General features: G+C 41.7%; 3 protein-coding genes across 9 annotated transcripts; all 3 read left to right on the plus strand.

Annotated features, from left to right (window-relative positions):
- The first annotated feature begins 733 nt into the window (after positions 1 to 733).
- mterf1 (mitochondrial transcription termination factor 1) lies at positions 734 to 2,859 on the plus strand. Its single transcript, XM_079288292.1, has 2 exons — positions 734 to 819; positions 1,217 to 2,859. The coding sequence occupies exon 2, from the start codon at positions 1,244 to 1,246 to the stop codon at positions 2,405 to 2,407; it is 1,164 nt and encodes a 387-aa protein (XP_079144418.1). The 5' UTR covers positions 734 to 819; positions 1,217 to 1,243; the 3' UTR covers positions 2,408 to 2,859.
- Positions 2,860 to 3,130: 271 nt separating this feature from the next.
- dus3l (dihydrouridine synthase 3-like) lies at positions 3,131 to 9,177 on the plus strand. 3 transcript variants are annotated; one of them, XM_079288139.1, is made up of 16 exons: positions 3,131 to 3,176; positions 3,598 to 3,708; positions 4,522 to 4,792; positions 4,882 to 5,233; positions 5,538 to 5,614; positions 5,713 to 5,808; positions 5,930 to 5,971; positions 6,128 to 6,280; positions 6,419 to 6,535; positions 6,779 to 6,844; positions 7,015 to 7,125; positions 7,593 to 7,689; positions 7,858 to 7,933; positions 8,405 to 8,593; positions 8,716 to 8,844; positions 8,944 to 9,177. In XM_079288139.1, the coding sequence occupies exons 2-16, from the start codon at positions 3,632 to 3,634 to the stop codon at positions 9,014 to 9,016; spliced, it is 1,926 nt and encodes a 641-aa protein (XP_079144265.1). In that variant the 5' UTR covers positions 3,131 to 3,176; positions 3,598 to 3,631; the 3' UTR covers positions 9,017 to 9,177. The 3 variants fall into 3 exon arrangements, with proteins under 3 accessions (XP_079144265.1, XP_079144263.1, XP_079144264.1); XM_079288137.1 differs by having other exon boundaries at positions 3,141 to 3,372; XM_079288138.1 differs by having other exon boundaries at positions 3,141 to 3,372; positions 5,719 to 5,808.
- Positions 9,178 to 11,060: 1,883 nt separating this feature from the next.
- cndp2 (carnosine dipeptidase 2) lies at positions 11,061 to 17,741 on the plus strand. Of its 5 annotated transcripts, none has more exons than XM_079287599.1 (13): positions 11,061 to 11,373; positions 11,445 to 11,535; positions 11,958 to 12,035; positions 12,185 to 12,328; positions 12,421 to 12,583; positions 13,867 to 13,955; positions 15,151 to 15,351; positions 15,533 to 15,617; positions 15,720 to 15,880; positions 15,978 to 16,142; positions 16,840 to 16,981; positions 17,207 to 17,354; positions 17,556 to 17,741. In XM_079287599.1, the coding sequence occupies exons 3-13, from the start codon at positions 11,976 to 11,978 to the stop codon at positions 17,620 to 17,622; spliced, it is 1,425 nt and encodes a 474-aa protein (XP_079143725.1). In that variant the 5' UTR covers positions 11,061 to 11,373; positions 11,445 to 11,535; positions 11,958 to 11,975; the 3' UTR covers positions 17,623 to 17,741. The 5 variants fall into 5 exon arrangements, with proteins under 5 accessions (XP_079143725.1, XP_079143727.1, XP_079143726.1 ...); XM_079287601.1 differs by having other exon boundaries at positions 11,063 to 11,225; XM_079287600.1 differs by having other exon boundaries at positions 11,072 to 11,176.
- Positions 17,742 to 17,952: the final 211 nt, after the last annotated feature.

Genomic DNA, 17,952 nt, shown 5'->3' on the forward strand with positions numbered 1-17,952 from the left:
AACGTGCTGTTGTACCTCATGGACAAGGACGTCAGCTGTGTGTTTGGCACAAATTAAGTATTAATGCCTGAAACAAACCGTCCAATATACAATTTATTATTTTATATAATTACACTGAAAACAGTAAGCTGTCCACGTAGCATAATACCGCTATGAACGGACTTGAAAATGTCATTGTAAATGACTGAATGCATTATACGTTTTGTGCACAATGAAATACAGGGTCGTACCTTTATATTGTTACTGTCAATTTGGTAGTCTTAACAACTTAAATAGGGTTTAACATTCAACATGTGCAAACAAATTAATAAATGGTGAATTTTTAAGGCTGATTCCAGCAAATATTGTAAAATTAAATAAAAATATAATTCAAGTATTTATTATAGCTTCACCAGAGCTACATTCTTGCAGTGTGGAGAAGGCATTACACATTTATGCCATTATCTAGAAAATATAATTGAAAAGTTTATTGAATTGATAGTATGAGAGGATAATAATAATAATAATAATAATAATAATAATAATCTACTATTGAGTGTATCCTATGACAGGTGGAACTGTGTAAAAGTTCATTTAAAGTAATTTGCTTCTATCTTAGTTTAAAACCATAGACTATAGGTTAAAAATGAGCAGCGTGCTTTTAAACTCCAACCCGCTAGATGGCGGTAATTAAGCAATAGTCGTCTGGATTATTTTATTCTCGGACGACAAAATATCGCGAGAAGACGTTCACGTTTCCGCTTTCATACGTTCACGGTGAGAAATGCCTAATGCCTCACCACCAGTATGTGGGGGGCAAAAAGAAACCAAAAGTATATGGTATGTGTTTTTATATAGTTTCTACAAAATGGCTATGGATTGAGACATTTATAAATAACTGTAACGTTACAGTTACGAGCTGACCTGGACTTTCTATTGAGTCATTTAAGGGCGAATAAAGTCTCAACAGTTGAATATGTTACGTTAAAGTAACGATGAATTTGTCTGAGACCTAAGTTACCGACAGACTTCATTCAGTCAGTCGTACTGTTTATCACTTAAATGTTAGCTTGTAAATAAGAATACGACGGTTCCTGTGTCAGGTTACATTAACGTGACCTGTTTCATTCACAGTTAACATACATTTACGAGCTTGTATATATATGTATGTATATGTATATATATATATATATATATATATATATATATATATGTATGTGTTTATTTTTTTCTTCAGGTCCACTGAAACTGGTCCTCATTAAAAATGGCAGCAGCAGCTGGAGTGAGAGCTCTCCTCAGCTTTCATCGATCAGTGACGTTGCAGCGCAGCTTTGGACACGTTCAGGCTCAGTCGACGTCAACCTTCCTTCCCAGGGGCCTTTGCAGCGCCCCTGCAAAAAGCAGTGAGCCAAAGCCGCCGGTGAACACAGAGAATGTATCTCTGCTGGAGAATCTGAATCTCATGGGAGTTGACGTGAAGATGGCACGCCAGCGTCAGCCTGGGGTGCTTCGTAAAGCTTTCACTAATGAGCAAGGTCTCGCGAAGTTCCTGCAAGGTAAAGGCGCCAGCCGCAGAGTAATCGCCAGCATCATATCCCGTTACCCGCGCGCCATCACCCGCTCGATTGAACACCTGGAACAGCGCTGGGCGCTGTGGAGAGACATCTTCAAGACCGATGGAGAAATTGTGAGCATCCTGGATCGCTCACCAGAGTCCTTCTTCCGGTCCAGTGATAACGGGAACTTGGAGAAGAACATAGTTTTTCTGACCTCGCTGGGACTGAACACCAAAGACCTCCATCGGCTGCTGAGCACGGCGCCGCGGACATTCTCCAACAGTTTAGAGCTCAACAAGCAGATGGTGGAGTTTCTGGAAGACACCTGCGCCGAACTCGGCGGGACGAATCCGGAGCAGTTTCCCAAATCCGTCATATCCAGAAACCTTTACATTCTCATCCGAAGCACGAAGAGAGTCAAGACGAACATCGATATCCTGAGAGCTTCTCTGAAGTTGAGCGATTCAGAAATGCTTGCTCTGCTTCAAGGCCCCGGGGCAGAAATACTGGATCTTTCCAATGAATATTTGAAAAAGAATTTCAACAGTCTCCAGGAGAGGATGGTTTCACTTAGCTGTCGGGAAGCTGACATGAAGAAACTAATCCTCAGCTATCCAATGGTTCTGTACATTGGGACAGACACGCTGAGCTCTAAACTGGACTGTCTCCTCAGAGGAGGAGTAACAATGAAGCAAATACTGGAAAAGCCCAAAGTGTTAGACTACAGCACCGAGAACATTACAGGGCGACTCGGGGAGCTGCAGAGAGTGGGCTACAACTTTCAGAAGAATGGCATCAACGTCCTGGACTCCAGCCGGAAGCGGTTTGATGCAAAGATAGAAAGACTCAGTGCCTCACTAAAAACTAAATGAAACTGTGTTATGATGTTACATAATGGTGGATGCTGCGTTTACCTGAGCTTTGCTTCATGGCAGTCATTTTTTCCTTCATGTTGTAATTAGAATATGATTTCTGACTTTGCGGATGTCTCTTTTGTAATGTTTCAATGTATCTGTTGGGACTACAACGACAATCATTTAATTATGGATGAATCTGCCGAATATTTTTCTTGATTAATAAGGTCTCTAAAATAAATTCCCTGTACTCCCAAGGTCACATTTCAAATTTCTTCTTTTTCCAACCAATCATCCAAAACCACAAACATATTTTATTTACTATCACAGAAGGTGGTGAACTAAAACAATGGATCAACTATCAGTTTCTGCATAATGTTCTGCATCTTTAATAGCTTTGTAGACAAAAATTGATTTGCATGTGAATCATTTTTTTCCTTGGTCAAAGATGTATAAATTACATGTTCGAATGTGAGGATGCAATCTTAAAATAAAAGTGAAATCCAAAAAAGGCATCTGACTAAATGTTTCAATTATTATTGTAGTTCTATTTTGTAAAAGTAATTTAGTAATATATATAGTATAATTTATAAACTGAAACATGTAATGTATATTCAATTAAATGTAATCTGATTACGAGCTGTGTTACGCGGAACTAATGTTCGTCAGACGTCCGCACAGTACACCACGGACTTTACCAAAATGCAGCACAACTGCCTCCCCATGCAGTTGTAACTTATATTGTTGCATATTGGGGTGTGAGACGGAAGTGTAATCCACGTTTACTGTAATTGTTTGACATTTACTTTTGACTTTTTTATAAATTAACGTCAAATGCATTTGCAAGCAAGTGGTTAGTTGACTGTTTGCTTCAGCAGCCTTTAAGTTAGCGGTTAGCTTGCTAGCAGGGTTAGGTTCCAGCAAAGCATGCTACAGTAACAGAGAGAGTTAGCTGTTTATCTTGGCAACTTTGAAAATAAAATGTAAGTAACTCCACCGATTTTAATTAGATTTAACCAGACAGGCAACCAGGGAGTTGAATAGAGTGGCTTCAACTGACGTTGAGTCAACTCGTATGAATGAAATATGCAGTACAGAGTATTTCTGACATAACGTTACTCGTGTCCCTCGACCAGGAAGGAGATCAATAGCTCTTCGGTTAAGCGATGTGTTCGATTCAAAGTGATAATCTGATGTACATTTTACAGGGAAAAGGATTTGGAGAACGCCTGTGAAGGTGTGATGGAAAGAGCAGCAGAGGAAACGGTTGAAAAGAGGACAAGTGTAGCTGTGAAGGGTGAAGCTGCCCTCAAGCCACAGTAAGTAACTAGCTAATTAATACATGGTGGAGATCACTGCACACAATCTCAGTTGTTGTCCAAAGTGTATGTTTGGTGCAAGAGTCTCGATTCAGACAGCTGATGTGACATCATCCACACAGCTGCCAAAACTCTGAACGTCACCATCTCCCTGTTCTGCATCACATCTTGCCCGTCAGCTCCCTCTTCACCATCAGTCCGTTATAACGCTTGTATCAAAGCTGACGTCACTCCAGCCTGCCTCCCGGCCTCGTGCTCCATCTTGTCCTCATTGGTATATCTAGAGATGCCCTACACTTGGGCTAGAAACTGGTTCCAACCCTGATTAGAGTGATCCACTTTTTCCCTGCAGAGTAGCATGGACTCATAGATTGCACACTGCACGCTGCTCTGTCTGATGGAGCCAACAGAACTACACAAAAGGCCTTAGCAGCTGTAGTGAATGTGCTCGACTTCTTGCACAGAGTATGTTCTTATGTATCACTCCAAGGATTGGCTGGTCCACATCAATAGACATTCTTATAATTGTACCATTTTGTGGTAATAGAGCAGGAAGCAAATGTCACAAAATATTCTTCTCTGTTATGATAATCAAGGTGGCCTTAACTGTTTCCGGTCTCACATCTCATTGGTATAGAAATAGAAACAGCTTTGCCAAACTAAGGCACTGTGTCAAATCACATAGACATTACACAGTGTGATGTTGCGTTATTCATTCCGCTCGCACTTAAAGTTCCTGTGTTGTTTGTCAGGTTGTTACATCTTCAAACTGACGGGTCATTACATTTCTTTTTTTTCTTCTTGTATTTGCAGATTCCTGACCACCAAAGAGAAATTTCATGGGTTCGTAGACTCTGAGTGGCGGGGCCCAAAGGGGGAAAAGGCCAGTGATGGTGACAAAGTAGAGGAGACGGAGGCGACCTCTGTTGAGGAACCTGACACAAAAAAGCTCAAATTAGACCCCGAGGAGGGGAATAAGTGCGGCAAACCAGACGGTAAACGCATTCGGGGACAGAATAAGTCAAGGCCGCACACAAAGCCCACCGCCTATGATGAAAAACGACTGTGTCCCTCAGTCATTCAGGTATGAAACTCTAACCGACCATTCACAAAGTGCTCTTCAGTCGCTATGCCAGCCGACAGTCATTGTCGTGACTTTTCCCATCCATGCAGGACAACAGGGAATGTCCCTTTGGAGACAAATGCCGCTTTTACCACGACGTAGCCGAGTACTTGGCAACCAAGCCCGCTGACATCGGGGAGAGCTGCTACCTCTATGACACATTCGGAAAGTGCGGTTATGGTTTCTCCTGCCGCTACGCCAAGGCGCACACGACACCTGACTTCAAAACCATGGTGAACGCCGAACTAATTAAGGCCAACGAGGGCCGGACGCCGGTGAAGAACAGCCTCAGTAAAGACCTGCAGATTCGCCTGAGGAAGCGCTCGGTGACCTTCGAGAAGTCAGAAGAGTACCTGAAAATACTTTCGGACAACAAAGAGAAAAGAGAACAGCAAGGGAACGGTAAGACACACTTATACGTGATCTGTTGGCAGTGCAAATGTCCTTCAGGAATATTAATATTCTGCCAGTGTTTCTGCTAAGAATGAAGCCGTCGGTCGTTCTTGTTCTATGAGTGGTTTGAAATTATACCGACACAGAAGTGCTGTAATCAGCAGTGAAAAGGAAGTGTCTCTGACGTGGGTCTCTGTGGCACTCATTGGAGCTTTCATTTAATCAGCCCACCTCATTTTATTTGGGCAACATGCATGCCATTCTTTGTCCCCTGAGTAGAGCGGTTGATAATTCAGTTTTCTGACACTCTTAGGTGACACTCGTGCAGCTGAGTTATCTGCAGATCTAACAGGAGGGGAGCAGCAGGCGTCTACTGAGGCTGAAGCCCAGGTACACATTTCTACTCTACTACTACCTCTGATATAGGGGTATGTGTGTTGCGTGGCATTTTAGAAGTATGTTTTTTTACGTGTTTGCTCTGTGACCAGCTACAGGCCGGCCCAGATAAACGGCCTCCAGTGAAGACGGTTGGGCCTCTCACTGATGTAGATGTCATCAAGTTGCGCCCGTGTGAGAGGAAACAGGTATATATGTGTGTATATATATATATATATATGTCCAGTATATATAGACAACCATCTCTCCTTCAAAATGATTTAAAATAACCCAAGGAACATCATGTAATCCCCTTTCTCTGTGTTCAAGGTGGACTTTCAAGACAAGCTCTACCTTGCTCCTCTCACAACTGTAAGTACAGCCAAACTGAATCCAGCACTGAGGTTTGATGTAGTTAAATGCTGCCCGACAAATCAAATTTGCTGTTAAAATGTCACTATAGAACCAGTAACACACCAAACGGATAAGGTTTTGACCTGACTAAATACATTCCTTCTCTTTCCTCAGTGTGGAAATCTGCCTTTCCGTCGCGTGTGCAAGCGCTTCGGAGCAGACATCACCTGCGGGGAGATGGCCATGTGCACCAACCTGCTGCAGGGGCAGCAGTCAGAGTGGGCCCTCCTGAAGCGCCACGAAAGCGAAGATGTTTTTGGCGTCCAGGTGATGTCGTCATAGATTGTTGAGACTCCTCAGAGCTGTTGAATTGCTTTTTTTTTTCCCCGTTGTCTTAAACGCGGCTTGTGGACTTGCGTGAGAGTAAAGACGGCCTCAGTTCTGAAGTCCTGACTGTGTCCCCAGGTGGAGGGCTGCTTCCCCGACACCATGACGAGGTGTGCAGAGCTCATCAACGGTAACATTGATGTCGACTTTGTGGACATCAATTCCGGATGCCCCATTGACCTCGTCTACAAGAAGGTAAACATCACAGCTGGTAAAACCATGTTTTTCTACAGTGGTTGAGGTCAATAAACGACAAAGAAAAGATCAGCATGCTGGTAAATACGGGAGGCCATGTGGGGGGAATTAAATGGCGCTGTGATGAGTGAGAGCTTTACAGTCAGACAGACGTTTGTGTGTGATGATTGAGTGTATGAAGCAGTATTAAACATTAACATGTCACTGACTAACAGGTGGTGTTTGTTTACTTTCCCTCATCAGGGCGGAGGCTGCGGCTTGATGACACGCACCAGAAAGTTTGAACAGATAATCAAGGGAATGAACCATGTACGTGTCTGAATTTGATATCGTGGTGAATTTAGGCTTTCAGCAGAAAATACTGTCATTTAATATGTACGGTATGCAAGTGTTCAACTAGTTTTTAATAATCCGTCCAGGAAAATGTTTTCCACAAAGTGTAAGGGTGAATGAGAATGTGTTTTCTTTCCCTCCTGGAGGTGCTTGACGTCCCTTTAACGGTCAAGATCCGCACTGGTGTTCAGGAGAAGTGCAACGTAGCACACAAACTCATCCCGGAGATGAAGAAGTGGGACGTCTCTATGATCACGGTCAGTCTTGTGTAAAAGCAGCATAAATAAACGGACAAAGTGTTGCAACTGTAACAGAAGAGGCATGGGTGTAAAAAGGTATTGACCCACACCATGCGGTGAAAATCATAATTAATACAGTCGCAGCATGAGTCACGAAATACACGACAACTATGGAAGTCAAACCGAGTCTCATTTCCAGTCGTGTCTTTTTAAGACCATGTGGAGTGGACGCCTCTCCAGAATGCATTGTTTGAGCACCAGATATGACTCTTTATTTGTCTCACTTCATGTGTTCCCATTTTGCATTTTCTCTGACTCTTATTAAGTGTGTGTCGTTGTCATTTCCAGCCACTTGTTTTTTTTATTTGTCGTCAGCTGTGCAGAATAGTTTTTCCTTCTCCTTTTGTCATTTTTGTATCTGCAAATGAATACGAGTCTGTTTCAAAGTGTGATGACACACCACTGATGCTGTAGTTTTCTTCCAGCTGCATGGCCGATCCAAAGAGCAGCGCTACACTAAGTCGGCTGACTGGGACTACATCAACACCTGTTCCAAGCTGGCTAGTCCTGTCCCGCTGTTTGGTGTGTGAATTTGGTTTACCTCAGATTTTAGCTGCGTAGAGTTCAATACTATCACAATAACAAACCCCCTCTGAGGTGTAGAGAACTGTATATTATGCACAAGCTGTGGAAGGGTCATCATTTGTTGGTGATGAGGTGACCTGAGGTGACCTGTGTTTACTGTCCCAGGTAATGGAGACATACTGTCCTATGAAGATGCCATGAAAGCAAGAGAAACTGGAGTTTCTGGCATTATGATTGCAAGGTTGGTGCCACTTTAGTGAATACACACGGTACAGACGAATGAATGGAAACGCCGATGGAAATGTCACATTATTATGTGGTCTACGCCAGCTATTGTCAACCACTGGGCAGTGGGCCCCACAGCGCTGTCTAGTGGACAGTGAGTTACTGCGAAATGGATAGATTAGATAAAAAAACAGAAATTTTGGGATAGAGACAGATGTTTTGCTACTGTTAGCTAGCTACGTTTTGAAATTGTCAGAGTTAAGGCTGACAGCTAATTAGCTCTATAGCTGCATTATACCTTTTTTTGTGCTAGTAATGATTCTGTTTTTTTAGGGGGTGTTTCTGTTATTTCCTGTGCGTTCTTACTTTTACAATAACTTGGAGCACAGTAGTCACACAAAGAATCCCGACCAGAGGAACTACTCCATTTTACGGAGCCCAGTTTTCTTTGTGGAGAACTTGAACTTGATTTTTTTTGTCTCTTCAGGGGTGCTCTCATTAAGCCCTGGATCTTCACTGAAATAAAGGAGCGCAGACACTGGGACATCTCGTCCAGTGAGCGACTGGACGTCCTCCGGGATTTCAGCAACTTCGGTCTGGAGCACTGGGGCTCCGACACTCGAGGTGTGGAGAAGACGCGCACCTTCATGCTGGAGTGGCTCTCCTTCATGTGCAGGTGGGCAACAACACGCACTTGCAATATATTTCTTCTGCTAATAACAACAACAAGAAATATTCATGGCTTGCCATTTGATCCAGAAACACACTTATTATTATAGTACTATCTCTGTCTCTCAGATATATTCCTGTAGGCCTGTTGGAACGGGTGCCTCAGAAGATCAACGAGAGACCTCCGTTCTACCTGGGCAGGAACTACCTGGAGTCACTAATGGCCAGTCAACATGCTGGGGACTGGGTCAGGATTAGGTGAGCAGGAAACCATTTTTAAACCATCAAGCTACACTAAGAATAACTGCGGAATGTATGTATTTACTGATTATAATATCTTACTTTTCCCCTCTCCAGTGAAATGCTACTTGGACCGGTACCAACGAGTTTCAACTTCTTGCCCAAACATAAAGCCAATGCCTACAAATGATTTTCTCTTTCTCTGACTGAACATCCAGGCCTTTTGATTTGTTTGTTTGTTTTAACTGTTAAGACTTTTGAGTGTGTTCATTCGACCTGTGGTGCAGTAGCAGAATACATGGAGTGTTTGTGTACTTGAAATATATGCAATAAAGTCTATTGCCACACGAAGATATTTATTTTTCTTTGATTATGCTTGTAATTATTTTAAATTGGCCATTATGGAAAATATTTAAAACTGACAGAAAAATCCAGCAATGCTCTGAAATACATTATGTGGAAAAAAATATATAAAAACACAAGTTTACTCATTTTGCTTTGATATAAAACTGAGCAACAGTTGGTGGGAATAAGTTAACATTCTGTTACTGAGATCATATATAAGATCATACAGTATACATAAAAACAAGACAGAAATGGTGCATATGTATATATATACACAGTACATATATATTTATACTGAGTTACCAGGTTTATTAGGTACAACTGTGAAATGTAATGCAATACAACAGCGAAGCAATACTCCATATCTGTATGCAGCATAAAAAATGTGTCTACTGTTGGAGATGGAGAGTAGGTGCTTTGAATTTAATGTATTTTAATGTTTTGTTTAACTGATAAAAACATGTCTGGACCAAGTAAATATGTTTTATATATAATATAAATATATATAATATTCATATTTCATGACTGAAAAATACATTCCAAGTAAAAGTCAGAATTGGCCTATGTTACAAGTGTTAGAAAACGTATGTGCACATATATTTAAGCCTAATTTGTATTTTGTGCGGCCAGGTTTTTATTCACATAATTGATGTGGTCTATAAATTCATTTTAAAAGAGCTGTAACTTCTCAGGACGGCAGCTGATCGACGAAACTCAACAAAACCAATGGCCCTCAAATAATGAATGAACGTGTGTTCACTGTCAGTAGATTGTTGCAATGTCTTCATTGACATAAATCCTTGTTTCTGTACGAAGAAAGCCGTCCCACCAGGTTAATAAGTCTGGGCCTGTATGTCCTTTTTCAAAGCTCGACCACATGTAACTTTTGAAGAGTGCTACAGGATTACTTTGTCATTATATATTAACATAGTACATATTAACATTTGTGACCAGTAATGTTAATAAACTTGAAACTAAGTTTTTAAATTTGTTTGTAACTTATTTACTGGCTTTGCTTTGTGTTACTGTTACACAATTATTTACGATTTGCCATTGCCCTTTGATTGTTAATCTGGCTTTCACTAATGATTCACAACTTAATTATCACGTTGGACTTGATTATGTGCCAAATACTTTACTGCAGTCGTCTGTGACGTTGGTAACAACTACCACTCTCTCCTCCAGATGACAGCAGTGACTTTAACAGTGAAAATGAATTTCCTGAAGTTGAAGGTGCCGCTACCAGTGAATACTATGACCCGGATTGCCCTCCAAAACACAGGGACAGTGGTAACGATGGTAACTCCCCTCCAAGGAGCTGGACCAGCAGTACCATTCCTAGTTCTTCTGGGTTAGCTGTAGTTTGTAGTGAGGTTGGCTTTGAGATTACTCTGCTCTGAATTGCACTGACCTGCAGGAAAGGTCATTTCAGAGGTTAATATTGTACTTTTTACTCCACTACATTCATGACTGTTACTTCCCAGTCAGATTAATATTACAAAATGTAATAATCATACATCAACACTTTATTGATCTACAGGGGGAAATTCACAAGCTACCAGCAGTAGTGTATATAAAGTAATGTTTTAGTTATGTACACATTAATGTACAATAATCATAAACCAATAATAAAATGTCCTGTACATTATCACGAAATGGTCCTACTTAAAGTATATTATGATGCAAATACTATTGTACTTTTAAATACATGCTTTTTACTTGTAGTACTACTTCCACCACTGTTGCACCTGAGCTGCTCTCATGTGTAAACGTACGTAGATTCGTCAAAGAGGGTCGCTCTTCTCCCTCAACTGTTTCTGGTCTTCATGGACGATCATGACGCAGCATCTGCCGCTGACCCACAATCCTTTGCGCAGTGAAAATAATCAAAAAGCCACTAACGAAAAACCAGCAGCAGCAAGTGTTTACAACGAGGATAGAAGTCCCCACGGATTAGGCAGTGCACGGCTAATTCACCGGTGTTAGCATCGTTTTAACGACTCTGGTAAAGGCAAAGCTAACTGTAATAATTACAACAATATTTCGTTTGAAAGGTACGAAGTTTAACTTCAGTTTAACACCATTAAATCAACTGAAAACATTACACGATCATTTTTATCAACATTGTAAGTGAATTGTATTGAAACATTAGCTAAAAACTGTCCGGTTTGGGGTACAACTCCGTTACTGACGCCCACTGATGTGAGGAAATCTCTCTGCCCTCTTGTTATTTCGTGCGTGGAAGAAAACATTAACAAGTTTCAACGTTACAGCCGCGTGTCCACGTCATTAGGAAACACAGGAAGTGTCTGTCAGGTGAGAAGAGTCACGTGTGGACATCAGCTGTCCGGGAATAAACGCGAAGTGAGTTCTCATAACTGACCAAGTAATTATAATGAGGTTTTCATACATATTCTTCCAAGTTAAACCTAAAAACTTAAAGTGATGTTATAAATGTTCACACATGGAACTTAAAGGGAGGGAAGTGACCCTTCTGCTGTAATGGGACCTTTTTGCAACTTTCTATGTGGCTGCTTTTCTGTTTATAAAAAAACTACAAGATGCATGAAGTAGCAGCTGTGACAAACATTTTCAAAACTGTCACCAACTCAACTTCCTGATCTGATTCGTGCTGTTCTGGCTCTGCATGCATGACAGAAGGGGGTACAAATAGTGCAGGGCTCAGCAGGTTTGCAGCAGGGCGTGTTTTTTTTTCTTCTTCCTCTCATAAGACGGCAAAGGGCTGAAGGTTGACTCTCACTCCACTCTGCCTTGTAAACCCTCAGCTCCTGTCGCTGGACAAGATGGCTCATCTCGAAGCACTTTTCAAGTATGTGGACGAACACCAGGATCTGTACGTGCAGGTAAGCTCATCCTGAGGGAAGTGTTGTACGACCTTTTGCTGTTACAGTCAACGTTTGCAGTCAAATGTCTGTCTTCACGTGATCAAAGTGCAAAGACACATTTGCTCCGGGGCATTAACATGTATGTGAATCTTGCTCGGTGTCCCCAGCGTCTTGCAGACTGGGTCGCAGTCCCGAGCGTGTCTGCTTGGCCAGAGAAGCGCGGGGAGATCAAGAAGATGATGGAGATGGCCGCCAAGGACATCGAGAAGCTGGGGGGAACAGTGGAGATGGTGGACATCGGCAAACAGAAGGTGTGTTAATGTTTCGACGTCATCACTAGTAATTCATTGGTTTTCCTTGAACCTGTACTAAAATGTCATGCTGTTTTTGTTTGTGTATGCAGCTTCCCTCTGGAGAGGAGATCCCTCTGCCGCCTATCATCCTGGGGAGTTTGGGGTCGGACCCGGGCAAGAAGACCGTGTGTATCTACGGCCACCTGGATGTCCAGCCGGCTAGCATTGATGATGGCTGGGATACAGAGCCTTTCACTCTGGTGGAGAAAGACGGTGAGAGCAGATGTTTTTTTTGTTTCTGTTTCAATATGACACGGAAAGTTTGTCCGTGAGAAACAAAGCGGCTCTATTGCAACTTATTGCAGTAGACCGGAATGCTGTTTTGGCATGTAAGACGAGATGTGATGAGGTTGACTTCGTGAGGTTTCTTTTTCCCAGTCTTTGATGTGACGATCACATAACCTTCTTTTTCAGCGTGGCAACAATATAGTGTCACTTTGCACTGAAATGAATGACCAACTTGTCCTACAGAGACAGAAACAAAGAGGACAGTTAAAGTAAAGCCGAGTTTTACTGAGCTACAGAATAAAATGAAACTGGTCATTTAGTATCTGAGAAGATATCAAAATGTCTGCACACAACTATTACATGAAACTCTTTCTTTGGAGAGCAGAGAGGTCGCTTTTGTACTCGTCATTACTTAAATGTAACATCTTGTTTTTATCAGCGTTGTACTTTTGATCATATCGCAGTGTGCAGCATGTTACTAAAGTACAGCCCAGTAGTGCCGTGCTCTTAATCTCGTCTTCTCTGCAAACCTCACAGGTCTAGTTGAGCAAGTGCAGATGTGTTTAACAAGAATACATTCAGCTTTACAGAAGCCAAAAATGGCTCAAGTGAAACATTTTATCTCATAAATGTATTACAAGATGATGGATGATGGATGTTTGATCATCGTCTGCTATTCACCAACTCTGCAGCTGTCACTTAGCATCCTTAAAGCCTGTACAATGATGCAAATGCTGTCTCTGAAGGTGTGCTTGTGCTGTGTGTTAAACGTCACAGAAGGACTTCTACATGCTATACTATTAGGCCGCACATATTTTCAGTTTATGTTTGATGACATGAGAACTGGTCAGATCTTTTGGTTTTTTTTTAACCTTTTTCCTTCATGTTTTTTTTGTGCTAATAATTCCAAAACCCAAAAGTCTCGTGTGCTTTCTGGTGAAAGTCAGCTGACAGAAAGTTCCACATCCACTTCCTCCTGTCTCATTCCTGTCTGCTCAGCTCTGATCTTTCTTGCTTATGTCGTGTTTTACTATCCAGTTGTTTAGTTGCTGGACTTTGCCTCACGCTGTTCATTGTGTGAAAGGCTTCCTTAACTTTGCTGGTACTACTAGCAAGTAACTTTGAATGAGAGAATACATTAATAATGTTTTTCTTCTTGTGTTACATATATAGCTATGCCTAGACAATGTAAATTCATAAGCCTTATAATAACTGCAATAAAATAAAGACCAAAGACTTTCAACTAAAACACTGTTTACTATTTGCAGGTAAGCTCTACGGAAGAGGCTCAACTGATGACAAGGGTCCAGTGTTGGCCTGGTTCAACTGCATTGAGGCCCACCAGAAGATCCAGCAGGTGAAGTTCCCACCACAGTCTTCTTCTCTTACTTATGGAATCTTTCTTTACCCTTTATTTCCTCTTAATAAGTTTATTGTATCCACCAAAAGTAAGAAACTACTTTGTAATAAACCATATTCTGATTCAGTGGGCACATATTGATTTTAGGGACAACAAATTGTTTCTCGGGTTAGAGTTGACAAAACCACAACTGCATTGTCCAGTTGACAGTAAGACGTCCTGCTTCAAGAAATCAAACCAGCAAGGCCGAGATCATCCTTGTGCCACTGACGCAGCCACATTTCCTGAGAACAACCATTGTTCAACAATGACCAGACCTCTGTTACAAGACTGTGTGTGATCACAGTCCAGGCAGCCGGTGTCATTGATGATGGTGTCGCAGAGCGTTTCACTGTGGAGACGATACAAACAAACCTGTTCTGGTTTGGTTCAGTTATTCATGACTTGCCAAATTGGGTGCGGTTGAACGGTGATGGGGAAACAACAGAACGGATCAGAATTGACTGATTCCATTGCTTGGAATGGAGAAATATGCCGATGTGGTTTTATGGCATTGAGCATAACATTGTTTGGCATTTATGGAGAGTGGAATGATAATTATAGGTTAAACCCATCTGTCACGAACATTCACAGAGACTATTTGGGACAACATGTAAACACTGCTACCGAGCTACGCAATGCTCAAAGCCGTATATTTGTTTTTCTGTGGGAACATGATAAATAATAATCCAGAATCTTGTTGAATTACTGTACAGTATTGCTTTTGGTGTTGTGACCAGGAGTGGTTTTCCAAAATGATTCTGCATCAAACCTAGAAATTCATTCTCTCTGTATTTCAGTGCAGAGCCGATTCTGTAATCAATTGATCATTTGAGAGCCGTCAGCAGGAGAGGAGGTCAAAGGTCTCTGGATGAAATCGGTAGTCGCGTCTTATCCAGCCATCACTTAATGATTAAACCAAGTCACGTCACCGTGTTGCGTCGTTTTGAAAAACTTTCACGTCTCTCTGGAACAGCTTGTCTGAGGAAAGTATCACAGCGACATGCTGTAAGGAGCTTCAGTCAACAATCCCAGGATCTACTCTATGATCAATATCAAAGTTATTTTCTCAATGAACGAGTCGGATGGTTTTGTGCTCCCTTTCAACTCCGTTTCAAAACTGTTCTTTCTCCCCTTATCTCACTTCCTGCAGGAGCTTCCCATCAACATCAAATTCTGCTTCGAGGGGATGGAGGAGTCTGGATCTGAGGGCCTGGATGAACTGGTGTTTGCACGAAAAGACACCTTCTTAAAAGACGTGGACTACGTCTGCATCTCCGACAACTATTGGCTCGGCAAGACCAAACCCTGCATCACCTACGGCCTGAGAGGAATCTGCTACTTCTTCATTGAGGTGCAGTCTGATTGTAGTGCTGTTTTGAATTCTTAGCGTAATCACTTAAGATGCAGCAAGAACCAAACCTAGTTCTATAGTAATGCAGCTCTTCCAGCACAACACAAATGTCATGCGGTTTTTTGTGATATTGTATTCTGAAGAAGCACATTCAAATGTTTTTTTATTTTTTTATTTAAAGGTAAAATGCGGCGACAAGGACCTGCACTCGGGGGTTTTTGGTGGCTCTGTTCATGAAGCCATGACCGACCTGATTGCACTCATGGGCAAGTGATGCTGACATTTGAGCCACAGTCTCGCAAAACTAGTTTTGAGTCTTTGACGTTTTCAGCGGTGTTTAAATCTTTTGCTTGCGTCTCTCTAAACAGGCACCCTCTTAGATGGGAAGGGGAAGATTTTGATTCCTGGGATGAGCGATGACGTGGCCCCTGTGACGGATGACGAGAAAAAGCTGTATGAGAAGATAGAGTTTGACTTGGATGAATACTCCAAAGACGTCGGAGTGGAACAGCTGATGCATGACACCAAGGCAAGGCATTGATTTCTGTTGCCACTCAAACAGACATTACATTACTGCATGGTAAGTCATGATCATGTAAGTGTACTCTTCTTCTTTTGTCCTGTAGGAGAAACTCCTGATGCACCGCTGGAGGTATCCATCTCTGTCTCTTCACGGTATCGAGGGAGCTTTCTCTGAAACAGGAGCCAAGACTGTTATCCCCCGCAAGGTCATCGGCAAGTTCTCCATCCGCCTCGTCCCCGACATGGACCCCAAAGTGGTGGAGAAGCAGGTAGACACCGAAATAGCCTAACACCCATTCTACTGCTGGCAAATGGTAGTGGTCATGTGACCAGAACACAATAAAGGTTGTGGTGTGGAAAAAAAATTATAATTGCTGCCAGTGTAATTTAAAACTTGATGACTCGAGTCCCTCAGTGGTAGTGTGTCACAAAGATGACTCTGTCACATTTTGTTTTTCGTGAATATGGCTATAAATAAATCAGTGATTAACAGTAGTTCTGCTGAAGAATAAGGTTTAAAATACTCATTGTTTAATTAACTCTTGTCACAAAGCAAGTTTGGTAAGTGGTACGTTTGCCAAGTTGTTACCAAGGCAGCAATCAAGGAGAAGTAATGAATGAAAAGTCAGGAAGTTCATTAAAGATGGAAAGAAATTAATGTTTTAATTATTTAAATTACTTATCACATTACATAAAATTACACCTACAGAGTAATACAAACAGAAACCAGTGATACAAATAAGCAAATACACCCACATTTACATTCGGGAACATTATAGAAACATTTCAAACTGCACATTATGTCACCCAACAGGAGATAAAAACACAATGTACATCCACGTTTATAAAGGTAATATTCAAATGAGGGTTTTAAAACTGATGCTGAAACAGAAAGGCGTTTTGTTTTGAGGGACTCGAGTCTGGACCTAGACTGTCATTCATGTTTTTTTCTTTTTCTCCATCAAGGTTAACGATCATCTGCAGAAGAAGTTTGCTGAACTGGGGAGCCCCAACAAGCTGAAAGTGTACATGGGCCACGGAGCCAAGGCCTGGGTCTCTGACTTCAACCACCCACACTACATGGCAGGTCGAAAGGCCATGAAAACAGGTACAGAGATGTATATAGTGAAAGGATCAGTTCACTCAAAACACATACTCCCAGTTAGACCCACTGTTATCTAATTATGTTGATAGTTTCGGTTTCATATGATGATTTTCATATCATGTCATCTGATTCCTATTATTGATGGTTAAAGATGAAAACGTTGTAGAGATTTAGTTTTCCAGTCCTAGTGACTATTCTCTCCATGTTCTCCTCCTTGCTGTGCCAAAGTCTTTGGAGTGGAGCCTGACCTGACTCGTGAGGGTGGAAGCATCCCCGTCACCCTGACCTTCCAGGAGGCCACAGGGCGTAACGTCATGCTGCTGCCTGTTGGATCCTCTGATGATGGAGCTCACTCACAGAACGAGAAGCTCAACAGGTACGTTGTTGTTATGTTGAATTTCGTGATCAAGTACCGAATTAAGTTCTTCCACACAAAAGTTATAATTACAGTGAGACGCAACAACTTTAATTCTTCATGAATGATCTTTACGATGGCCCTTTTTGTTACAGGTTTGTAATAAAGACAAGTATTCACCGGTTAATTGAGCTCATCGCTGTTTTATCTTTCCACTTTCAGAACCAACTACATTCAGGGGACCAAGATGCTCAGTGCATACTTCCACGAGGTCTCCCTGCTGGAATGAAGTGATGTCTCATTATGACAAATGTGAAATATGTCCATCCTCACTGTCATGGTTCTGATTTACCTTGCAGCAGTTTTATACCCACTCCCCCCCTGACAATAAAAGTTTTTCTTTGTTACTATTTGTTGTCCTTTTTCATTCATGCATTGATTTTAGTGTTGCTGTTGCCGTTATGCACTGCATCACATACCTGCTTGCAATAACCCATAATGTCATCGGGTTTAGAAAATGATTCATTTTCCGTTAGTCTGCGTTTTGTATCTAGTGAAGTAGTGATGAAGCAAGTATTAAATGTGTTCAAGGCCTCACTGATAATAGGCTGACAAAAAG

This window comes from Melanostigma gelatinosum (assembly GCF_949748355.1).
Source record: "Melanostigma gelatinosum genome assembly, chromosome: 17".
Taxonomy (NCBI): domain Eukaryota; kingdom Metazoa; phylum Chordata; class Actinopteri; order Perciformes; family Zoarcidae; genus Melanostigma; species Melanostigma gelatinosum.

What these genes read in the sequence shown, in the direction of transcription:
- dus3l (XM_079288137.1), top strand. An exon ending in TGTGTCCCTCAGTCATTCAG is followed by an intron (nt 4,793 to 4,881) that starts GTATGAAACTCT and finishes CCATCCATGCAG; the next exon opens with GACAACAGGGAATGTCCCTT. An exon ending in GCCCGTGTGAGAGGAAACAG is followed by an intron (nt 5,809 to 5,929) that starts GTATATATGTGT and finishes TCTGTGTTCAAG; the next exon opens with GTGGACTTTCAAGACAAGCT.
- cndp2 (XM_079287599.1), top strand. Translation starts at nt 11,976, where the DNA reads ATGGCTCATCTCGAAGCACTTTTCAAGTATGTGGACGAACACCAGGAT. An exon ending in CGACCTGATTGCACTCATGG is followed by an intron (nt 15,618 to 15,719) that starts GCAAGTGATGCT and finishes CTCTCTAAACAG; the next exon opens with GCACCCTCTTAGATGGGAAG. An exon ending in AGCTGATGCATGACACCAAG is followed by an intron (nt 15,881 to 15,977) that starts GCAAGGCATTGA and finishes TTTGTCCTGTAG; the next exon opens with GAGAAACTCCTGATGCACCG.
- mterf1 (XM_079288292.1), top strand. Translation starts at nt 1,244, where the DNA reads ATGGCAGCAGCAGCTGGAGTGAGAGCTCTCCTCAGCTTTCATCGATCA.